The sequence below is a fragment of the Ictalurus furcatus genome, chromosome 3 (assembly GCF_023375685.1).
Source record: "Ictalurus furcatus strain D&B chromosome 3, Billie_1.0, whole genome shotgun sequence".
Taxonomy (NCBI): Eukaryota; Metazoa; Chordata; class Actinopteri; order Siluriformes; family Ictaluridae; genus Ictalurus; species Ictalurus furcatus.
Window position 1 is genome coordinate 11773689 of NC_071257.1, and position 22977 is coordinate 11796665.

Here is a 22977-nt window from a genome sequence, read left to right on the forward strand (position 1 = left end):
TAAATAATTAAATAACGTTCCCATTTCTTTGGAGTTCGTTTCCAAATTCAGTTATTTATTCCTTCGTGTTCATTCTTCGTACTCTGAGGACAATTACCATTTGCACGATTTCATTGTTCTAGGGAACAATAGTTGAAATATGTGACACATTGAACTCCTTGCTTGTTACTTGTTTGATTGTTCCTGAGTTTTTCCAAAAGCCAGTTTATTCATCCTAACTAATAAAGTATTGAGTTGAAAATCTGGTTTGTCTGTTTTTATTCATATCTACATATTTCTGTAAATTTGGTTCATTTTTGTAGATTTTAATTAGTAGGGGGTATCGTGATACTTCAGCTGGTATAGGATCGTAAGCTAAGTTTATGGTATTGTGACAACCCTAGTAGTGCTGTAGTTTTGTTGTAAGTGTACATGAATTTAAGCTACGAATTCCACTCACCTAATCTTCCTGAGAATAGAGAAATGTACAGACCTTTTCAGACAACAACAGAAAGATTTTGAACAAGTTTGCACTACAAGAGACTCTCTTGTTTAGTGAGGTGATCTTTCTCATTCTGTACCAGAGTGTGTTTTCTTTACAGCAGCCTTGTGCTAGAAAGAAGTCAGCTCTTACAAGAACAAAAGCCTGTATGCTTGTACTTGTACTGGATATGCCAAATGACTCTTTTTATTATAATGCTTGAAGTAGCCAATGCTTACTTGGTTATTTAAATTAATCGGCGTACGGTGTAACTAGATTTTGCCACTTACCTTTGCTTTAAGTATTGAATAATCAAATATTGGAAAATTTTATTTGTTTGTTTGTTTGTTTTTGTATTTACATTTGTTTTAAACAGCACTCACAAGTGCTTATTCTCTTTCTTCCAAAGCTTCTATAAGGCTAGGTAATGCGCGCATGCATGCACAGGTGCAATGCTAGTGGGTATACTATAATCTCTTATGCTCTGTCCTGCAGGAGTCCCGTTCTTGTGGCTCAGTGTACCGAGCGTCATGTGATCTGCCTGGATTGTTTCCACATGTACTGTATAACCCGTCTGAACGAACGACAGTTCATCCATGACCCTGTGGTGGGCTACTCACTCCCCTGTGCTGGTAGGTGTGAACAGTATGTCTGCTCAGTTGTGTGTGTGTTTGTGTGTGTGTGTGTGGCTGCAGTGAAGAGAAGACACTATCATAGCATTGCATTCTCTGTCTGTCTGTCTCTCTCTTTCTCTTGATCTCTCTCTCTCTCTCTCTTTCACACACACACACACACACACACACACACACACACACACACACACACTACAATTGAAGCACCTCCGTGTGTCTCTGCCTGCACATCCTTTACTGCCATGCTATAATGGAGCTCCAGGGAGAAACTCTGACCTCCCATCAGGTAAAGCATCCTCTATGTCTCTTGCCTCTCGGCCTCGCGCACACACACACACACACACACACACACACACACACACACTCATCCGCTCATACACACACCCACAAAATTCTGGGCCTTGTGAAAATATAGTCTCTAAGGTAGAGCTGCACGAGGTAACGTTCAGTGCTTTCGATGCTGTATTTAAATAGGCCAGCACTAATCTGGCATCGTATTCTGCTTATACTACGAGCCCAGTGGGAGTCCAGCTGCAAGTTCACAGATAAAGAAAGCTAGGTTTATTCCCTCAATTTCTGGAAAAGATGGGCTCAGAGAGTGAGATTTGAGCATATTTTTTCTTACCTTGCCGATGAAGTCAGGTAGAGAACAACAAAAAAACTGTGCAGATTGCGCTATAAATTCCTCCACTGCAAAACAGCCAATGCTCGCAAAAATCTGGCTGACAATCATCACGACCTTCAAGCGGATACAGCTTGTTAGATAGCTAAACACTTTACTGAAAGTTTAATTCATTGTACAGTGTTCCACTCACACTGCACACAACGTGTCTCCCTCCGCTCCTTTATTCGCTCCTTGAGGGATGCTACTAATTTTAGCTTAATAAAATCGCAGTTTGGTTTGTATAACTGTACCTGCTCTAACTAACACTATTATGCACCATCTCTGAGCCTATGACATTAACCCTCAATAAACAGCAACTTGCCTCCCAATTCTCGATTGGTCAGACTCTTACACATGAATTCAGGGTAGAGCTTGACCGATGTTGATTTATTTATTTATTTTTTATATAACCGATATCGATTATTTGCATGTTTATGTGGCCGATAACAGATATGCAGAGCCGATATTTGGTTTGTGTTTTACTTCTGTTTTTGACACAATGATACCACCACCACTGAACAAAACAAACCATTTTATTTGTAACAATTTTTTCAATTTCATGTCTTCCTTGCATACAAAACAAAGCAAAGCAACTCTTATTTATACACCAGTAAACAGAGGGGTCTGAAAGAGTGCAAAAAAAAAAGTGCACTGTTACTAAAGTGTCTTTTTATTAAATAAAAGCTTCACTGGGGGGCAGGAAGACAGGGTGCCAACCCATCACAGGGCACAATCGCACACACACTCCCACACTACATACAATCTGGAAATGCCAGTCAGCCTACAAGACATGTTTTTGGACCGGGTGAGGAAACCCCCGAAGCACAGGGAAAACATGCAAACTCCACATGCACAGAGCGGTGGTGGGTTTTGCAATAGTTTCATACACGTTATGTGGACACCTATGCATAACACCCAACTTGAGCCTTTGCCAAACTGTTGCCACAAAGTTGGAAGCACGCATGCGGGAGCATCGTCTGTCACTGGCTATATCAGCAAGTGTGTGGAGGATGATCTGATCATATGCACTATCACTGCACAACCCAATCAGAGGCCCTGGCTGAACTCTCAAAGCCTGTGATGTTGGATTCAGATCAGGCAGCAACAATCAACATCTTTGGTCATTTCCTTTCTACGCTTTTTCAGTTAGTGTTGACTTTGGCTGTATTAACTTGATAGTTGAATATTATCCACAGCTTTTGTAGGTGTTTGCCTTGAGATCTAGGTAATTTTTAGTATATGTGCACTTGTAATTTTGTGTGGGGGAGAATCGGCACAATTGTGATGAAAGCAAAAGTTTTTATCACGTGCACGTTTGCCCATAACTTCAGTGAGTGAAACCAAATGGCGTCCCATGTTACAATTGCAAAGTAGCATGATATACAAGGTTTACATGGACAGCAATAATCTGATTACTGACCTTATTCTGAACAAGTCAATATTGTGATTAAGGTGTTTACATGAGTTGCTTTTAGAATACTCATTTCATGTTCCCGTTTTACATGTTATAGAACATAGATCGATTAACAGCACACGTCATTACGTCACCACGCCGTTCGACGCTCCCTCCAGAATTTCCCATATCGACATACAGTTCTTCTTCATTATGGTACCGTATACAATTTTGTCTGTTTCATTTTTAATTTTATGAAAGTTTCAAGTGCAGTTAATTATTTGTCTTGCTATGCGTGCTAATAGACGACTGCTTGAAGCCATGGGCTGTGTCAGAAACCGCATACTTACCCACATGTATTTCTCCTACTACATAGTAGCCAAACTACCAGTATTTCTCCTACTATATTAGTGTGTGTGTGTGTGTGTGTGTGTGTATGTATGTATGTGTGTGTGTGTGTGTGTGTGTGTGTGTGTGTGTGTGTGTGTGTGTGTGTATGTGTGTATGTATATATATATATATATATATATATATATATATATATATATATATATATATATATATATATATATAGGTAGGTACGCGGTTTTGGACGCACCCGTGCTCTCTTGTTTGCCATCAAATGGTTGAGCACTGCTGTGTGTGAACGTGTCCTGTCGCAAAATGTGGTGAAAACTCCCACATGACATTAATAGTGTGATTAAGGTGTTTACAAGTCTGTAATATAGGTCGATAATGCGACTAAAATAGGAATACTCCATATGTCTTAATTTGATTTGTGTTTACTTTGAGTATGACTTTAGCCGAATCAAGGAAATCAGTAATCACTGTTTATATACTAGTTTCTTAATCAGGGTATTGTTTTAATTGGGTTAATATCGGATTATTGTTGTTCATGTAAACATACTGAATGTCACCTTGCATGGGAGCACTGTAACCATACATGCACATCAGGGACATCAATGTTAAACATCATGCATTCACTGCTGCATTTGATTTGCCTTTAAGGGTGGCTTGGAAAATATTAATTCATTTAAAAAGATCATTGCTTACCCATTATGCACATGCGGAAAAGCGAGCGCAGAACAATCACAGAGAGCTCATAAAGACATTATGCTTCTTTATTTTTGATGTTTTAATTTTTTCATATAATTTTTTTTGTTATATTACAATAACCATGATTACTATGGTATGATGTTATGGTATATGGTTACTGTTGTTTTAACTCTTAACTTAATTTTATGATTTATGAATTCAACGCAGTTATGCACTCTAACTTTCACCCACATAAGAATGAATTGCGATCAGTGCAGTGTGTGCATCTTTTCTGTTTCATTGCTGTCACCTTTCACAACTCTTAGTGGTCTGAGACCCTTTAAAGTAAGATTCTATATGATTATAACTGGTCTTACGCTAGTGGTCACCATGGCTTCTCACAATCTTGCAAACAGAAGCAGCATGCACAAACTCTGAAAACTATGCTGGCAGGTAGTGTGGAGCTGTGTGTACACAGTTGCAAAGATTTCAGTTTTTGAACACGTAAGGAAATAGTAATAGTAGAAAAATGCTTCTTTATACCTACAGTGGTGCTTGAAAGTTTGTGCAAGAGTCTTCTATATTTCTGCATAAATATGACCCAAAACATCATCAGATTTTTAAGTCTTAAACATAGTCTTAAAAATATTATACTTGGTCATTTATTCATTGAGGAAAATTATCCAATATTGCATATCTGTGATTGGCAAAAAGATGTGAACCTTTGATTTCAGTATCTGTTCTGATCCCCTTGTGCAGCAAAAACTGCAACTAAACGTTTCCGGTAACTATTGATCAGTCGTGCACATTGGCTTGGAGGAATTTTAGCCCATTCCTCAGTATAGAACAGCTTCAACTCTGGGATGTTGGTGGGTTTCCTCACATGAGCTGATTGCTTCAGGTCCTTCCACAACATTTCTATTGGATTAAGGTCAGGACTTTGACTTGAACATTCCAAAACATTAACTTTATTCTTCTTTAACCGTTCTTTGGTAGAATGACTTGTGTGTCTAGGGTCGTAAGCATAAGAACCTTATCCCACCGTGTTTTACAAGTGGGATAAGGTTCTAATGCCAGAATGCAGTGTTTTCTTTCTCCAAACATAACGCTTCTCATGTAAATCAAGAAGTTCTTTTTTGGTCTCATCTATCCACAAAAGATTTTTCCAATAGCCTTCTGGCTTGTACACATGATCTTTGAACTGCAGAAAGGCAGCAGTGTTCTTTTTGGAGAGCAGAGACTTAATCCTTGCAACCCTGCCATGCACACCATTGTTGTTCAGTGTTCTCCTGATGGTGGACTCATGAACATTAACATTAGCCAGTGTCAGAGAGACCTTCAGTTGCTTAGAAGTTACCCTGGGTTCCTTTGTGACCTCACGGATTATTACACGTTTTGCTCCTGGCGTTATCTTTGGTGCTCGATCACTCCTGGGGAGGGGAACAGTGGTCTTGAATTTCTTCAGTTTGGACACAATCTGTCTGACTGTGGATTGGTGGAGATTGTTGGACTCTTTAGAGATGGTTTTGTAACCTTTTCCAGCCTGATCATCATCAAATCTTTTCCTGAAGTCCTCAGAAATCTCCTTACTTCATACAGTGGTGATAAACTTCCACAAACATGTGTTGTGAAGATCAGACTTTGATGTGTCCATCTTCTTTAAATAAAACAGGGCGCTCACTCACACTTGATTGTCATCCCATTGATTGAAAACACATCACTCTAATTTCACGTTCAAATTAACTGCTAATCATAGAAGTTCACATACTTTTGCCACTCACATGTATGTAATATTGGATCAATCTCCTCAATAAATAAATGTTTTTGTGTCTTTTGTTTTAATTGTGTTCTCTTCTTCTACTTTTAGGACTTGTGTGAAATGTTTTATCTCATATTTTTTCAGATATATAGAAAATTGTAAAGGGTTCACAAACTTTCAAGCACCACTGTATATGGCAGAAAATATTTTTCCACAAATATCTCCAGCACAAGTGGACAAATGTTTCTTTTTATTTAATTTATATTATTAATTTTTTTCCAGACAAACAAAGGGAAGAGATACATGCAATACGTTGTATTTGTATGTTTGCATTTAGAGAAAACAATTGTGTTACTATTATGTCCCATTAAAAGACCATGTCGGCTCTCCCTTACATGTGTATAGGTGTTGCAGACCTGCTAGTATTGTTGGACGTTTAAGGCCATCTATCACTGTTTGTGCGGCTGTGGATTGGAGATTGCTAGAAAAAGGTCAAGCTTCAGCCTCAAATGCCATTTCCACTTTTAAACAACTTTTAACAGTTCAAACCAAAGTGCTTGTCCAAAGGCACGGATGAAAGGAGAGGAGCTGAGGTTGTCAGTTATGTCTGGTGAATATGAAATACAGATTGGCTGACGCTGATAAACACACAGACAGGAGCTTAAGAAGCCGATCTCTCAGGAAATACAGCAGAGCAGGAATTAAAAAAAAATCCATCTGTAACCTTCCCTTTGAACAGAGCTTTAACGCACCATTTTATTACAAGCTGGCTTCAAAGCTGGAGAACCTCTGGTTAACATTTACACCCAGCCTGATGCTTTCAGATCATAGGAATCAGTTTGGGAGGAAAGGGGGCGTGTGCCCACTCCCAAGTGGTTTTATATTAAAATATACTGTTTTGTTTGCTGTTGGTTGTTAACGTTCACATCATTTTTTTTTTACACTACTATAGTTTAAATTCATAGCTAGCTATAGTGTCCATCATGATTTTTTTTTTTTTTTTTTATTCTGTTGCATAGAAAAGTGGGAAATACAGTTGTATGAAAGCCTACAGTTGTTCTTCTCTACAATGCGGCAGATCCTACAGCTTCATTTTCCTAGTTTGTGACTCCCACTAAAACTGCCGAAACCTGAGGATATGTGCAAATCTAAGACTGTCTCAGCCAGGAGCTACACAAACTGTAGTCTTAGTCTGGATTAAAAATAAAATACTTGTGTTGCAGCCTAGTGGACTTTTTAAAAATCTGTATTTATCATAGCTGGCTAGTTTAGGCTTGGTTTTTCAGTTTTATTTGTATAGCACTTTTAACAGTGGACATTGTTAAATGTTAATGTTAATGTTAATTGTTAACAAATACATTCAGGATATACATTTGAAATGTCTGAATTTATCCCTTATGAGCAAGCCAGAGGGCAATGAAAAACTCCCTGAGACGACATGAGGAAGAAACTTTGAGAGGAACCAGACTCAAATGGGAAACCATTCTCATCCGGGTGACACCAGATAGTGTGATTATAAATAAATCTCTTCTATAACTGTGTACTACATGGTCAAATAGTGTAATTGTGTAAGCAGGAAATTCATTTGAGATTTCACAAGAAGTCTGTTTTGTTAATCTTATCATAAACATTCCTCCAGTCAGTGTTTAGGACTTGGAACTGTATTTACTAATGAAAGTATTGTGAAGTTAGTGAAACTGTTTACTGTATGGATTGGTAAGCTGACCCTTTGTTCTAAATGTCCTTTTTTTTTTTTTTTTTTTATTATTCAGGCACTCTCAGTGATTTGGACATGGGGCATTGTGACCTTGCGTTTGTCACCAAAGTGTAGACTAGGAAGGCCACAGGGTTTAGGACAATATTTGGGATTAGGCCGGAGTCCGCACTCATCTCACGTGGTAACATCAGATAAATGCTTACATGACTAATAAGTATATAAAACTTTATTAAATGACTACAAGACTCTAAAACAGTGATGTGTAGGCAATGGCGCATACATTTTTCACTGCTGTGGTTAGTGGACTGTTTTATATAAAGGGTAGTGTTAAAAAAGTTCATTTGTCTTCAGTAACTTCAGGGTTTAGAGCCTGTTCTGACACCACACGCATTCACACCTATGGGCAATTTCGCATAGCCAATCCACCTGATGTGTTTTTGGGAGCCGGGAGGAAACTGGAGAAATTTCAAACAGGCAGGCTCAGGGAAGCTTGAACCAGTGACCCTGGTTGCATGAGGCAGCAGTGCTACCTGCTGTGCCACCACACTGCCACCAAGTGCGTGGACAGAATTTACTGTAAGAACTGGTAATGCAGTCTAGTTTTTAAATTCATTTAAGGTATATAATAGGACTTTAAGGACCGCTGTTGTACCTTATAACCTCAATTCTGAAAAAGTTGGGACAGCAGAGAAAATGCTAATAAAACCAAACAGGAGTGATTTGTAAATGTATTTAAACAAAAATGTATAAAGACAAGATATTTGATGTTTTACCTAATTAACTGCATAGTTTTTTTGACGGTAAATGTTTATTTTGAAATTGATGCACACAACACATTCCAAAAAAAGTTGGGACATGGGCAATTTAGGACTAACAGTGATGTGACAAGTTGAAATAAGAAGGTGATGTGAAACAGGTGAGGCAATGGTCTAACCATAGTATGTAAGGAGCCTGCAAAAAAGGCTTAATCCTTCTAGAGCCTGCATGGGTCGAGGCTTGCCAATCTACCAACAGATGGGTCAGTGAATAATCCAGCACTTACAAATCGGTAGGATTTTGGGCATTTCACCTTCTACAATGCACAATATAATTAAAAGATTCAAGGAATCCAGTCAAATCTCGGTGCGTAAAGGCCAAGGCCAAAAACCACTTCTGAATGCGCATGATCTCAGATCCCGCAGACATCACTGTCTTAAAAACTGTCATGAGTCTGTAATGGATATCCTGACATGGGCTCAGGAATACTTTGGTCAACCTTTGTCACACAACACAATTCACCGCTGCATCCACAGATGCAAGTTAAGGCTTTACTATGCAAAGCAGAGCACATACATCAACACTGGGCCAGAAGCGCCGCCAGCTTCTCTGGGCTCAGTCTCCTCTGAGATGGACAGTAGCACAGTGGAATCGTGTTTTGTGGTAAGATGAGTCAACATTTCAAATAGTTTTTGGACAAAACAGCCGTCGTGTTCTCCAGGCCAAAGAGGAAAAGGACCATCCAAGCTGTTATCAGTGTCAGGTCCAAAAGCCAGCCTGTCATGGTATGGGGGTGTGTCAGTGCCCATGTCATGAGTAACTTGCACATCTGTGAGGGCAACATTAATGCAGAAAGATGTGTACACATTTTGGAGCAACATATGCTGCTATCCAGAGCAGGACAACGCCAAACCACATTCTGCCTGGATTACAAGCACATGGTTGCGTAAGCAGAGAGTGCGGGTGCTAGCATGACCTGCCTGCAGTCCTGACCTGTCTCCAATTGAGAATGTGTGGTGCATTAGGAAGTGCAAAATATGAAGACTAGAGAAGTCATTATAAGTTGCCTTTTCAGTTGAATTTGGGGAAACCACTTGAAGCATTTGTTGTGTGGAACTATTTCAGTTGCTTTTGTTGAGGAAATACAATTTTGATTGCAACTGTATCTCATACTAAATAGTTTTAGATATTCAATCAAAATATGACATAAAACAAAGGCAATCTCAGTAAACTCACAATACATTTTTTTTTTTTTTTTTTTTTTTTATTGAAGCAAAAAAAGTGTTGGGGGTTGGATTCCCACCGTGGCCCTGTGTGTGCGGAGTTTGCATGTTCTCCCCGTGCTGTGGGGGTTTCCTCCGGGTACTCCGGTTTCCTCCCCAGTCCAAAGACATGCATGGTAGGCTGATTGGCATGTCCAAAGTGTCCATAGTGTATGAATGGGTGTGTGCATGTGTATGTGAGTGTGCCCTGCGATGGATTGGCACCCTGTCCAGGGTGTACCCCGCCTTGTGCCCCATGCTCCCTGGGATAGGCTCCAGGTTTCCCCATGACCCTGAAGGAAGGATAAGTGATATAGAAGATGGATGGATGGAAAAAGTTATCCAACACCTATCATCAATGGGAAAAACTAATTGCCCCCTTAAACTTAAAATCTGGTTGTGGAACCTTTTGCAGCAATAATTGCAACCAAACGTTTCTGATAACTGGAGATCAGTCTTCCACTTACTTCTAGGACTAGGATTTACTCCTAAACTGTAGATCATTGTCTTGCTGCATAATCCAGTTGTGCTTGAGTTTCAACTTGCAGACTGAAGACCGGACATTCTCCTTTAGGATTTTCTGGTAGACAGCAGAATTCATGTTTCCCTAAATTATTGCAAGTCTTGCAGGCCCTGAAGCAGCAAAGCATCCCCACACCATTACACTCCCACCACCATGATTGACCGTAGGTATGATGTTCTTTTTGTGGAATTCAGTGTTTGGTTTACGTCAGATGTAACGGGATCCCTGTCTTCCAAACAGTTTCACTTTCGACTCATCAATCCGCACTCTCCCAAAAGGTTTGAGGTGTGTTTTGGCAAAATTCAGATGAGCCTTAATGTTCTTCTGGGTTAGCAGTGGTTTTCACCTTGCCACTCTTCCGTGGATGCCATTTTTGCCCCATGTCTTTCTGATAGTGGAGTCATGAACCTTTATTGATGCAGGAGAGGCCTGTAGGTTCTTTGATGTTGTCCTTGAGTCTTTTGTGACTTCCTGGATGAGTAGTTGCTGTGCTCTTGGAGGAATTTTGGAAGGTCGGCCATTTCTGGGAAAGTTCACTACTGTGCCGAGTTTTCACTGTGGTTTTTTGGAGTCCCAGAGGCTTTGTAACCTTCCCAGACTGATGTATTTTAATCACCTTCTTCCTCATCATTTCTTCCTCAACTTTGGCACAGTGTGTTTCTGGGTAAGACATTTTAACCAACTTGATGCTGTTGAAAAAGTTCTATTTAAGTGTTGATTTGATTGAATAGGCTTTGCAGTAATCAGGCCTGGTTGCATCTAGTCCAGCTGAACCCCATTATGAACGCAGTTTCATAGATTTGGGAAACTAGTAACTACGGGGTAAATGCATTTTCAGAGGCCCATATGGTATTGGATAACGTTTTTGCTTCAATAAATAGCATTGTCATTTAAAAACTGTATTTTGTGTTTACTCAGGTTTCCCTTGTTTTATCTTAGATCTTGTTTTAATTTCTGAAACAATTTAATATGAGACGTACACAAAAACAGAAGAAAATCAAATAGCACTGTACTACTAACACACCTGATTCAAGTTCTTTGTCAGTTGGATTAATGCCTTAAATGAAATTTCAAAGTACACTGTAATCAAATTCCTAGGTCAATGCTACATACTGAAAGTACAAAAGACATACCCTTGAGAGTATCACTCCAGTGACTAACAAAGGTACAGTTTATGTTTTCTAAGTGTACACCTTTTTTCACTTTTCGGTTTCTGTCACTTTTTCTGTCGCCTGTTCTTTTTCTTCCCTTTCTCTTTATTTAGTTTTATCCAGTCATCCCTATCCAGTATGTGCTGTGAATGATCTCCTTCTTGTTTTCTGATTATAAATAAATCTTTTCTGTCTGGTTTTGGATGTGCTGTATTTACTCCAGCTTCTGGTTTTTATGTTTTACAGTGTCACCACAGCAGCACTGTTGCTGATCCTTAATCTTTCCTCATAGGAATTAATGTCTTCATTCATAACACACTCACATTCAAAAATCACTCCCTCTTACAACATCCCATAGAGCTCCAGTTTTCGGTTTTCAGAAGGTATATTCGTAAATGACTCAGAATATGGTTCACTGCATGCTGTTGCGCTGGCGCATTTATCACACAGCTGATATGTGCAGGGTTGCATGTTTAGGAGACTGAAGCAGCCCGTTGGCCATTGGAGGACTAGATAAGGTGGAATTGCTACCTCACCTGCTGAAATCAGAGTTGACATTTTGTCTGTGCTGAAAAATATCCTTAAATGCTGCCAACTGCCTGTTATACATGTAGAAAACCAGTGTTGCTGAAATATCACTTCTGAACCATAAATGAATAGCTGTACTTCTGCAGTCAGTTTAACCAGTTTTGGGTCAGTTTTAGGTTATAAATGCTCATCTATCTGAAGCTGATTAATGCTCTCCTGGGCACACATGCATTCCGTTTAATGAGATTATCTTGTAAATACTGTCTGTGGTCTTAATTAATATTTCAGCAAGTACCTGCATCTTTCATCTCTAATCCATGACAGGCCTCCATTAACAGTCTTGGGTAAACTCCTGTTTGCGGGTGCACTGTTTTATAAGTATTCCTATAAGGAGCATAGTCTTGCATTGATTAATAGTACTGGAAGGGATTTTTACATCTGTGCTAAATTCATGTATCTATATAAGGATTATGAAAACATTTTGGAAATGTAGCTATTGCTGCTTACCTCTGGATTCAAATGCTCGTTGAAAGCATTATCTTTTTAGGCAGAAGACTGGAAACATGAGGCGTTTCAACCTAAATGTGCAAAATACAATTCATTTAGCACCCACAGTGGGTTTCACTAAGCCTGAAAGTCACTTTGGAAATGCCACAGAGAAATTCCAGCGAGCATGTATTTCATTTACGGAAGCCTGTTTATGCCAGCTAAAGATAAAATGATAGAATATTACTAGGTGTAATAATGAGCAAGTTTATCTAAATAGGTAATTGGTGAAATTAAGATTTTTCTGAAAAAAACAGTATTAATATTATTGTGGTAAATTCTATTTCATATTAAATATTCACACATCTGAGTCTTTTTAACATAATTATTCTTAATTCATTCATTAATGTTGTGTTTTGAAGTGGCATCTCACTGCATGAAGTCTGTACTATACTTAATTTTATTATCCTTGGATTCAGTTATCGGAGTCTGAATTTGCCGTGGCTACAGAAAATAAATTGTGCATGGCTTATTTGGATATTGTTTCCTCCCCCAACTTTGCACATAATATAATTTATACTTATTGTGCAATTAAAATAATTGTGCGCACATTAATTGTGTGCGCAATGTATTCAATTGCACATGCAAATTAGTGCTCATTATGTTGGATCTTAGTAAATCAGAGCCTGGAAATCATCCCCTGTCCTCAACTACAACCTCCTGAAAACACCTACTATCATGGTTACTATTATGTACTTAGAAATGGACAAATGATCTGTACACACGAATAAGGTACAGATCATTCTGGATCTGGATTAGTAACCTTGCTGTAACTTGGTGCACTGTCTGGCAGAAAAATACTTATACAGTCTGCGCTAAGGTGTGTGCTGTCTTGAAATGTGTAATAGTGTGCTAATGTGACTGGAGTGGCCACCATGTGTGACAAATGCGCTTAAGACTTTCATCTTGGGTGCTTTTGTTTTGCAAGCGGAAGAGATGCCGTACTGAAAGTGGGTCCCAGCTGAAAGAAGGCTGGAAGTGTTTCAAGATCATTTCTCTTGGAAGATTGGTACCAAAGGCTTCCTACAAATCAGCTTTTTCTCATCCTACATAGAGGGTGGATTAATAAGAAGAGAGCCACCATGTTGCATTAACTTGATGAAATGAATCACAGTTTGGTGGGAGAGACTGTCTTCCCCCTTTATAAAGGGAATTCTATGGATTTCACCAAATCTAAGCTGTGTTAGTTAATTGCCTGGCAAGAGGCTCTAAATAAAATGGGTCACGAATTTGGTGAGGTGGAAGTGACATTCATTCCCCCTTTATTTAGAACTGCAACAGTTTCATCCCATCATCCAGCAATAGACATGCTGAGTATTGGTCTCACTGGCTATGTCTTTGTCCCAGATAGTCAAAGAGAAGATTTTTTTTAGCAGGCAAAAATATTTTTTTTGAACCATGTACTAAGAACTGAACATGAAATGATCTGAAATTGGTGCTAGGTGCATGACTGAGGGAGACACTGTTTCATCTATGAGTTTTGATGTGAGTTATAGTTTGTGTTTTAACGTGAGTTAAGGACTTTATCATCAGCCTTGTAATCCACTACAATATGGATGATTTTCTTTTTAGCTGGAAATATTTAGGCCCACACACATGCAATGGGTCTGCTTCCTTTGAACTACAGAAGCTCAAAGCCTCTCGTGCTCTTGGCTCTTGTTCTTTTTGCTTTATATATAATGTGAAAAAATGAGCAGGGTTGCAGAGTGCAAAGCTCAGCTCTAAATAATACAAAAAGGCACTTATCGTGGCCCTGAATCCACCATTGTGAATGATTAATGGAAAGAAAGATGGCATAGACAACAGTCACTGTCTTCTCATTCTTGCCAGCTGAGGAACAGGGGCCATGACAGTTCCTATGCACATCCTCGACTGAACCCAGATACCCACACCAGACCCTCACACCCCACACAAACACACACAGCAAGATATAGACATGGTTTGGACAGAGCATAGAGGAATGAGTAGAAGCCTCATACTAAGCCACATATGAATTCCTTCAGTGGATGTGCACAGGAAGCACTATGAAAAGAAGTCTTCAATCTGGTCCTCAGAGATCATTTCAGGTTGTTCTGTTCCATCTTTTACTCCAAATAAACTTACCTAAAGTTAGTTACATTTTTATCAAATTTAATTAACATGGTTTTGTGTAGCTGGTACTGTGCACCTCAGAAATGGTATATTTGGCGGCCATTTTTACAATTTCTTTGTGAAATGTTAGGTAAGATCATGATCAGACACACATACTCAGCAAATAAAGAAATGCCCCTTTTTCAGGAGATTGGATTTTAAAAATAATTTTGTAAAATCCAAATAAGTTTTACAGATCTTTATCCGAAAGGGTTTAAACAATGTTTTTCATGCTTGTTCAATGAACCATAAACAATTATTGCACATGCACCTGTGGAACAGTCCTTAAGACACTAACAGTTTCCAGGCGCTAGGCAATTAAGGTCAGAGTTACAATAACTTAGGACCATAAACCTTTCTACTGACTCTGAAAAACACCAGAAGAAAGATGCCTAGGGTTCCTGCTCACCTGCGTGAACATGCCATAGGCCTGCTGCAGGGAGACATGAGGACTGCAGATGTGGCCAGAGCAATAAACTGCAATGTCTGTAATTTAAGACGCCTAAGAGAGTGCTACAGTGAGCCAGGAAGGACAGCTGATCGTCCTTGCAGTGGAAAATTACATGTAATCATGTGTCCCCCCCAGACGTGATGGAGAACTTGCAAATGCCTTTGTAGAAAAGTGGAGTAACATCTCACAGCAAGAGCGGACAAATCTGGTGCAGTCCATGAGGATGAGATCCACTGTAGTACTTAAAGCAGCTGGTGGACACCACATACTGACTGTTACTTTTAATATTGACCCACCTTTGTTCAAGGACTCATTATTCCATTTCTGTTCCTCAAATGTCTGTGAAACTTGTTCATTATATGTCTCAGTTGTTGAATGTTTTTATGTTAATACAAATATTTACACACGTTAAGAATTTTACTGGAAATAAAAGCAGTTGAATGTGAGAGGACGTTTCTTTTTTGCTGAGTATATTAAGATAAAGATCATACATAGAGGCTCGAATTGCTCTTTCCTAGACTGATATTGATGTTGTCTTCTCTCGGATCTGTTGATGCCACTTGTCCAGCCAATGAGACATAACCTCGACTGCTCATATCACCAGAGGGCAAGCTTGGATTTAACCTTCCATATACACTTTATCCCTCTTTTCAGTCCCTGGTATTTTTTCAGTTTCTGGATTTCCTTTTCCGGATGTTACTGTACTAAGCATTACATGTATCATCATGACTGTTTCCTTCTTATCTATTGTATCTGGTTGTGTCTATTTCTGATTCAGTGATTCCTCCTATGTTATCCTACCATGGCACCTCCTTATCTAGACAATGTTACAGGTATATAACAGACATTAGAATAATAAAAAAAAAAAGGATTTGTATTATGTGCTTGGGGATTTGGTGGCTTAGTGGTTAGTATGTTTCCCTCGCAGGACTGTGGGTTCGATTCCCGCCTCTGGCCTGTGTCCGTGGAGTTTGCATTCTCTTCCCGTGCTTTAGGGGTTTTCTCTGGGTACTCCGGTTTCCTCCCCTAGTCCAAAGACGTGCATTGTAGGGTGAATTTGTATGTGAATATGTGTGTGCAATTATGCCCTGCGATGGGTTGGCACCCCGTCCAGGGTGTCTCCCGCTGTATACTCTGAGTCCCCTGGGATATTCTCCAGGTTCTCAACGACCTGTGTAGGATAAGCCGTAGAGAAAATGGATGGATGGATGTATCATGCTCTTGTGCTGCCTTTTTCTATTCTAGACATAGTGACTGCTGGGGAGATACAAGCTTTCTTCTTTTCTAGAAGGAGAGTGTCAGTAATATCACAATGGAAAAGAGGTCAAAAGCCAGAGTGTCGTGCTCCTAGATCCCATCCATGATTCTTATGAACTGATGAATGTTCCTGGAGCTAGAATCATTTTGGCTTACAATCTCATCATGGGAAAAGTGGTTGCATATTGCTAACTGATCTGTTCATGTACACCAGACTCTCAGTAACTGCTGTATGTTCATACAATCTGATAAAATAGTGTTCTGGTATGTATTGGTTTCACTCCCACACACCCATCACAAGCTACAAATGAAATGTTGAATGTGACTGTAATGTAGGACTTTGTCCTTTTATTTAATTATTTATATTTTTATTTTTTATACATGATCTGCATCATTGAGAAACTAAGTGGTAAAAAGTGGAGTGGGAGTATAGTGAGAGTTCTGAAATCCTTTCAACAAAGTTTATAAGCATGATTGGGAAATTCTTATTGCCAGCTTCCCTCCATTGTATATGAATGTAGTTGCTGAAGAATTTCAACCTAGCAATGAGATATTAGCTCACAAAATGTTTATAGATATTCCTGGGCCTGTTTTGGCCTTGGCTGTATCACAACCCAGATATAGTTTTTCACCAGTAATTACATATCTTCAGTTCTAGAAATATAGACCACATTCCCAGTGACAGCGGGCTATTACGGGTCCACTGACTTGTAGTTGATATAAGTGGTGTAGTTTTGAACAGGTATTAATCTACAGAGTGGTTTCAAAAAGAGCACGGTATGCTGGGATTCTGACGTTAATGCACACTTGATGAAACACTGATACACAGGAGTGGTGCTTGGTATGCTGAGAAGTAGTTTGGTATTAGGAAAGTGGGGCCTTTTTAGCATTCTACCTTCATTTTAGGGTGCTGTGTTTGTCTGTCTTGCCAGTGGCATCAGTATCTCATCAGCACTTTGGCATGTGCTACTCCATTAATCCTCATCACTGTGGCTGTCACACTGCTGGAAGAGCATAACCCAGTACAAAACACAGACATACACACACACCTCCCTTAATCAAAAAGATCATTAGAAGTTAATTAGAAGGTTGGAAATTTGGACAAGAAGAAAGGAAGACATTCAGTTCTTTTGTCAGAGAGCAAACTGACACACCATCTGTATGAGAGGTACATGTATTCTGTCAGGGGAATCAGAAAGGAGGACGTCTCTGTGCTCATGTAGGTTTACATGAGAGAAAAAAGGAAAAAGTCTGCTGTGAGGTTCAGAGTTATTGATATCTTCATGGGCATCACATCTGTACACATCCAATATTCTAGGCATATTTTCATTATAACCACTACACTTACTTTTTATCATGGTTTATGATATTTTAGGGCTGGAACACAATGCCTGTATCGGTTTAGTTCTCCAAATATTGGTATATGTATTCATATTTGAACCAGAAAGGTCTAGGCATGCTCTAGACCTTGGGTTTACCTGTTTTTTTTTGTTTGTTTGTTTGTTTGTTTTTTTCTTTCTTCTGAATTTATGTGAATGCCTTTTAAAATACCAATATCCTGGACACAAAAGCAATGTTTGAAGGGAATAAAAGCCATTTTGTATACTTTTACAGTATAAGTAATCAGGAAATAAAACACAAGCTAAATTACTCGAAACATCAGTCAGATTCAGTTGTTTTGGATTTTTTTAAAAATCACAAAACATGCACAAACAGTCACAAGTCGCATTGTATCAAGTGCCATGGAACATTCCTTGTGTCAAAAAGCCATACCGTGAAGGGGAATTTTAAAAAAGGTGCCTTAGCGATGTCACTGATATCTGTTCTTGAGAAGATAAACATTTGAAACGAATGGTGTTAGGTGAACAGAGAATATCTGATGAACAATACAGTATAAACACTGTTTAACTTCAGTCTTGAGAAATGGCAGTATTTCAGCATTGCGCTAGATGAGTCTTGTTACTGCCATAAAAGAAGAGCTACTTGATATTATTTCCTTAAAAGACAGGACATGTGGCATTGATATGAAAGACACAATGATCAACGATGTTGTCAACAAATGGAGCACCATATATAATCTGATCTGTAAACAGCCTTGTAGGGCTGTGTGAAGCTGATGACCACTTTACAGAACTTTGGTCATTTCACTGCTGCATCCATCAAGAACATCTGGAGTGTAAAAAGTTTAAATTAGGAAATTAGGCATATCATGGAACCTGTGCTGAAAATTGTGAGTTTTGTTCGCACATTTCTCTGACCCTCAGTGGACTGTAGATTTGGAATATTTAGCGAACATGCTGCAGTATAGTCCAGAACAGACTGAACCTTGATCTTCAAGGGAAGTTAAAGATGCTGTTTGACCTGGTGCAAACAGTATTTGCATTTGTTAAGAAACTCAAGCAATTCATGACTCGTTGTAAAAAGGGAAAACTGACATGTTTCCTTCTGTGTTAAATGCAAGCGTACAAGGAACTGAGACACAAAAAGGGACACTTCTTGAAAATCTACAACAGAGCTTCAAAGGCAGATTCCACAATGTACATCTGAAAAGGCCACAAGTGAAATTTTATGTTAAACCCTTTGCTGCTGAATCAGAAAGGTTTTCCCTGCATCTTAAAAGGAGATGATTGAACTTTCTGAAGTTCTGACCATGATTCAGTAGCTTGTAGCACCACCTTTATGAGCAATAAGTTGAAGTAATAACTTGAAGGGTATATCAGTCTTTCACATTATTGGAGGAATTTGTCCCAGTCTTTTCTATAGCTTTACTTATCTGATCTAAGGTCAAATCACAGCATCTAGATGGAGGTGAAGCTTGGGCTTCCATTCTAAAGCTTTTCTTTTTCTTTTTTTTGTCATTCACTTACAATCAATATCCTGTTGCATGACCAATTCTGGTCAAGCTTATCAGACAGATGGCTCAGCTATTGGACAGATTGTCTCATCATTTGTCTCTAGAATATTTTGGTATAAAGATGAGGGCATGGTTGACTGTGTTTCCCAGGCTGAGTGTAGTGTTCCCAGGCCCATGGTTGGTGTTTGGTATTTGATAATAGGTAATGCCAACATGGTATTGTACATAAAGGCCAAAAATCTCACTAGAAAGGTTTAGAAAATGTGTTGTTTGTCTGGATAGTGAAACTTTTTATTATTATTATTTTTAAAAAATATGTTGACCAAAATGGATTGCATTCTTTGCGGTTTTTCTGAGTATTTTATGGTCTGACCCTGGGAATGCTGGCAACAGTTTTAAATGTTCTCCATTTTTAAAGAATCCTTCTCACTGTAGAATAATGGATTCTCGGTATGATTGAAATGATTGAGCATTGTGGGTTCATAACATTTTTTCTTACATTTAACTTAGATCTGTAAATGTATTCCTCAATCCTTCTGTATTCATAATAATGATGTTGCACCTTGATAACCTTGGAGTGAGAGGAGCAGATATTTAAAGCATCAGAACGAAGAAAGGAAAGTGGGAGAGACTATAACTGCTAAACAAACACAGGGAAGGGAAAGACAAAGGGCAAAGGAGAGATAATTGTTATTAATGTATATGTATTTGTTAATTAATTAGTTTAGCTAAAAGTAAATTAATTCATTAAATTTTCATTTTAAATCCCATTCCTACATGATACATGGATAATAAATAATAAATAAGTAGTTCAATAATAAAAACTTTATTTTTGAAAAGAAGTGGTGACAGGCTCATCCAGGGAAAATATGACAATTGATGCCTGCTGAGGACAGTCACACAATTACTGTAAGCAATAAAATGAGTTGTAATTTAGATTTATTTTGTATATTTAATTTAGCTTTAATAAAGGGAATCCCACAGATTTTATATGTACCTGTACCGCTGGTTAACAAACTGCGTACTGCAACAGACCAGACTCAGCTTGAGGGTATGGATCCATGTGCAGATAAAATCAGGGCAAACAGTGTTGAAAGCACATCCAAATACTCAAAATGCTGAGGTAGGAAAAGGTCGAAGTATGATCAGACATCAGATAACCACAAGAGCAGTCCAATACAAGGCAAAAGCAGAGAGTTAAGAACTTAACAATTCAGGAATTGTCAAGACTTGGCAAAGAGGAGTTAATGATAGTGCACCTCTGGCTGTATTTAAGGGCCTAACTGTCTTTAGAGACAGTTAAAACTTGTTCACAATTGAGTCTTCCAGCAGGACAGTGATCCTAAGCATACCTCCAAAGTTGTCACTAAATGGCTTAACCTTCCTATTATGTTATGGGTCAATTTGACCTATTTCCACATTTGAAATGTCTGAAATACTGGTTAATCTCTCTTTTTCTCTTTGAAAGTTTTTGACTTTCCTCATTTAGGGTCATGAACTTCTATGCAAATACTTCTTCTTATGGTTTATCTCGGACACGCCATAATAAAGGTTCACTGCTTTAATCTGTTCTTTGCTGATTTTTGTGTGTATTTAAACTGTGGAAGTCATTTTGACCCATAACATAATGGATGCAACTTTTTTTCCCCCCAAACATAATAGGAAGGTTAAAGACAATAAAGTGAAAGTTTTGGAGTGGTCATCACAAAGACCTGACCTGACTCCCTTTTATGGACTGAACTAACAAAGCATGTCTGAGCAAAAGAATTGAAGCAGACAATAGACTTCTGAATTCATTCTGCTGCTACAATCATGAATTACATCATCATTAAAGATTAGTGAGCCTGTTCCAGAAGCACCCATGCAAGCCCAAGCCATGACACTACCTCCACTGTGCCTGACCGATGAGATTGTATTTTAAGATTTTGGATCATGATTTATCATCATTTAGAATTTGGCCTTTCTATCACTTTGGTGAAATTTTCCCAACCATTTTCATTGTCTATTATAATGACATCAGGTGCAAAGTACAAAGTCCAAAGACATTAAATGGGTAAATTTGGAATAGATACACTGTATATTAAATAACAAAAGCAAAAGTGTCCAAAAACTTATTTCCCCTAACTGTAATACTCAAAAATGCCTTTTTACGATTACTTATTAAATGTACTATTACTGGTACATTACTATTATTACTGTTAGTCATAATTATGCTTTTAAAGGGGCTGAAAATGAAATATATTTTAGGTTTCATAATCGACATTTGTTGCTTTTTCTAAATGTGTCCTCTGTGTAGGTGTCTTACTTTATTAGCTGTCTGCATCTGTCTGCAGTGTCTGTTCAGAAAATGGCATTCACACAAAACATTTCGTTTTCTCATTATTCTCATATACTGATCGCAGTGGCCGCTTGGCTTTCTGTCTGGCCAGTTGCCCTTCATGCTGGAGAAGGACAATAAAAATGAGATTTGGAGGCCTCACGTTGCCCTTTATCAGCGCTGGGCGGCTCGCCCCAGGCAAACGGGACACAGCCCAGTGAAAGATGGCATATCCCTCCGTCTGCTGAGAAGACACTAACCGTGCTTTTATATGAGTATTGATTGGCTGGCCCTTCTCTTTATGAAAAAGCCACTTTTTTGTTATCTCTTTCAGCTACTTATTAAAGTGGAAATTGAGTTATAATTCTGATAGATTTTCTAGCATGTTTGGGTCCAGTCCCCCTCCCTACCCTTTTCCCTCCACCTTTTCATACTTCTCACTGCTACGCTCTTTGTCTTCGTCTCTGTGTGCAATTATATTGTCTATATTAAGCTGACTTGTTAGCTAATTGAAATATTTCCCAGTGGGGCAATTGTCCATTGAGGCTGAATATGATATGACTATAGCACAAGAGCAGAATGCATATTTTATAACAGGTGAGGGATGATGAGGATACTCACATAGACAATGTAAGGAAAAAATGAGATTTTTACATTTAGATTTATATGTAATTTTGATTGTCATATTGAGCTCTAAATGTTTAGTTCTTTGTTGTATTTGTACCACTTAAACATTTACCAGTGACTGCTTGCAGTTATTGAAAGCAAGGGATATGCAACCAAATATTAAGTGTTATTTAATTTACTTTAAGACTTTCTATTCCTATACTTTTGTTCACCTACAAATGGGTGGTCTGCTACCAAAGACACCATGTTCAAGTTCCACACATCTAGGTGTAAATATATGGCAATGAAAACTGAAATTCTGATCTGTCATTTCATACTCATCTTTGGATCTCAATCCCAAATATCTGCAGTGTATAGTGAAAAAAAAGAAGAAAGAATTAGACTTGCTGTACTAGTACTTTTGGAAGGGAATGTACGAGTCTAGTATACTGCCAGTATATTGCTGCATGAATAGTCTTAGTTTTAATTATCATATTAACCGCTTCAAAATTTAATAGTTAATTTAGGGCTCACATCTTCGATACCAACCTTGGCAAGCCATGTCTTTATGGACCTCACTTTGTGCTCATGAGCATTGTCATAGCGGAACAGTTTTGGGCTCAAGACGTTCTGGATAATTATGCGTTTCATACTTTGTGGCAACAATTTGATGAAGGCCCGCATATGGGTGTGATGGTCGCTTCTCCACATAATTTTGACCCTATAGTCATTCCATCTATCTATTTATCTGTCTGTCTGTCTGTCTGTCTATCTATCTAAATAACACGTATTGCATGACACATTGTCCTGTCAAACAGTGGTACTGGGGTTATACTGCTCTTCACTCGTGCAGTTGTACCACAAGAAAATGTACTCGAGTTCAAGGACAGAATTGCGCACACTTCTCATAGTGTTTTCCTCCCTGCCTCTATCCTT

The 22977-nt window shown here is 38.6% G+C and overlaps 1 protein-coding gene across 2 annotated transcripts in view; it reads left to right on the plus strand.

The window, feature by feature from the left end:
- Positions 1-22977, plus strand: part of prkn (parkin RBR E3 ubiquitin protein ligase) — a 119131-nt gene that overhangs the window by 62006 nt on the left and 34148 nt on the right. For both annotated transcript variants that reach the window (XM_053620787.1, XM_053620786.1), the window contains exon 7: positions 956-1092. In XM_053620787.1, the coding sequence (XP_053476762.1) occupies positions 956-1092 (137 nt within the window). The remainder of the gene's footprint in view (positions 1-955; positions 1093-22977) is intronic.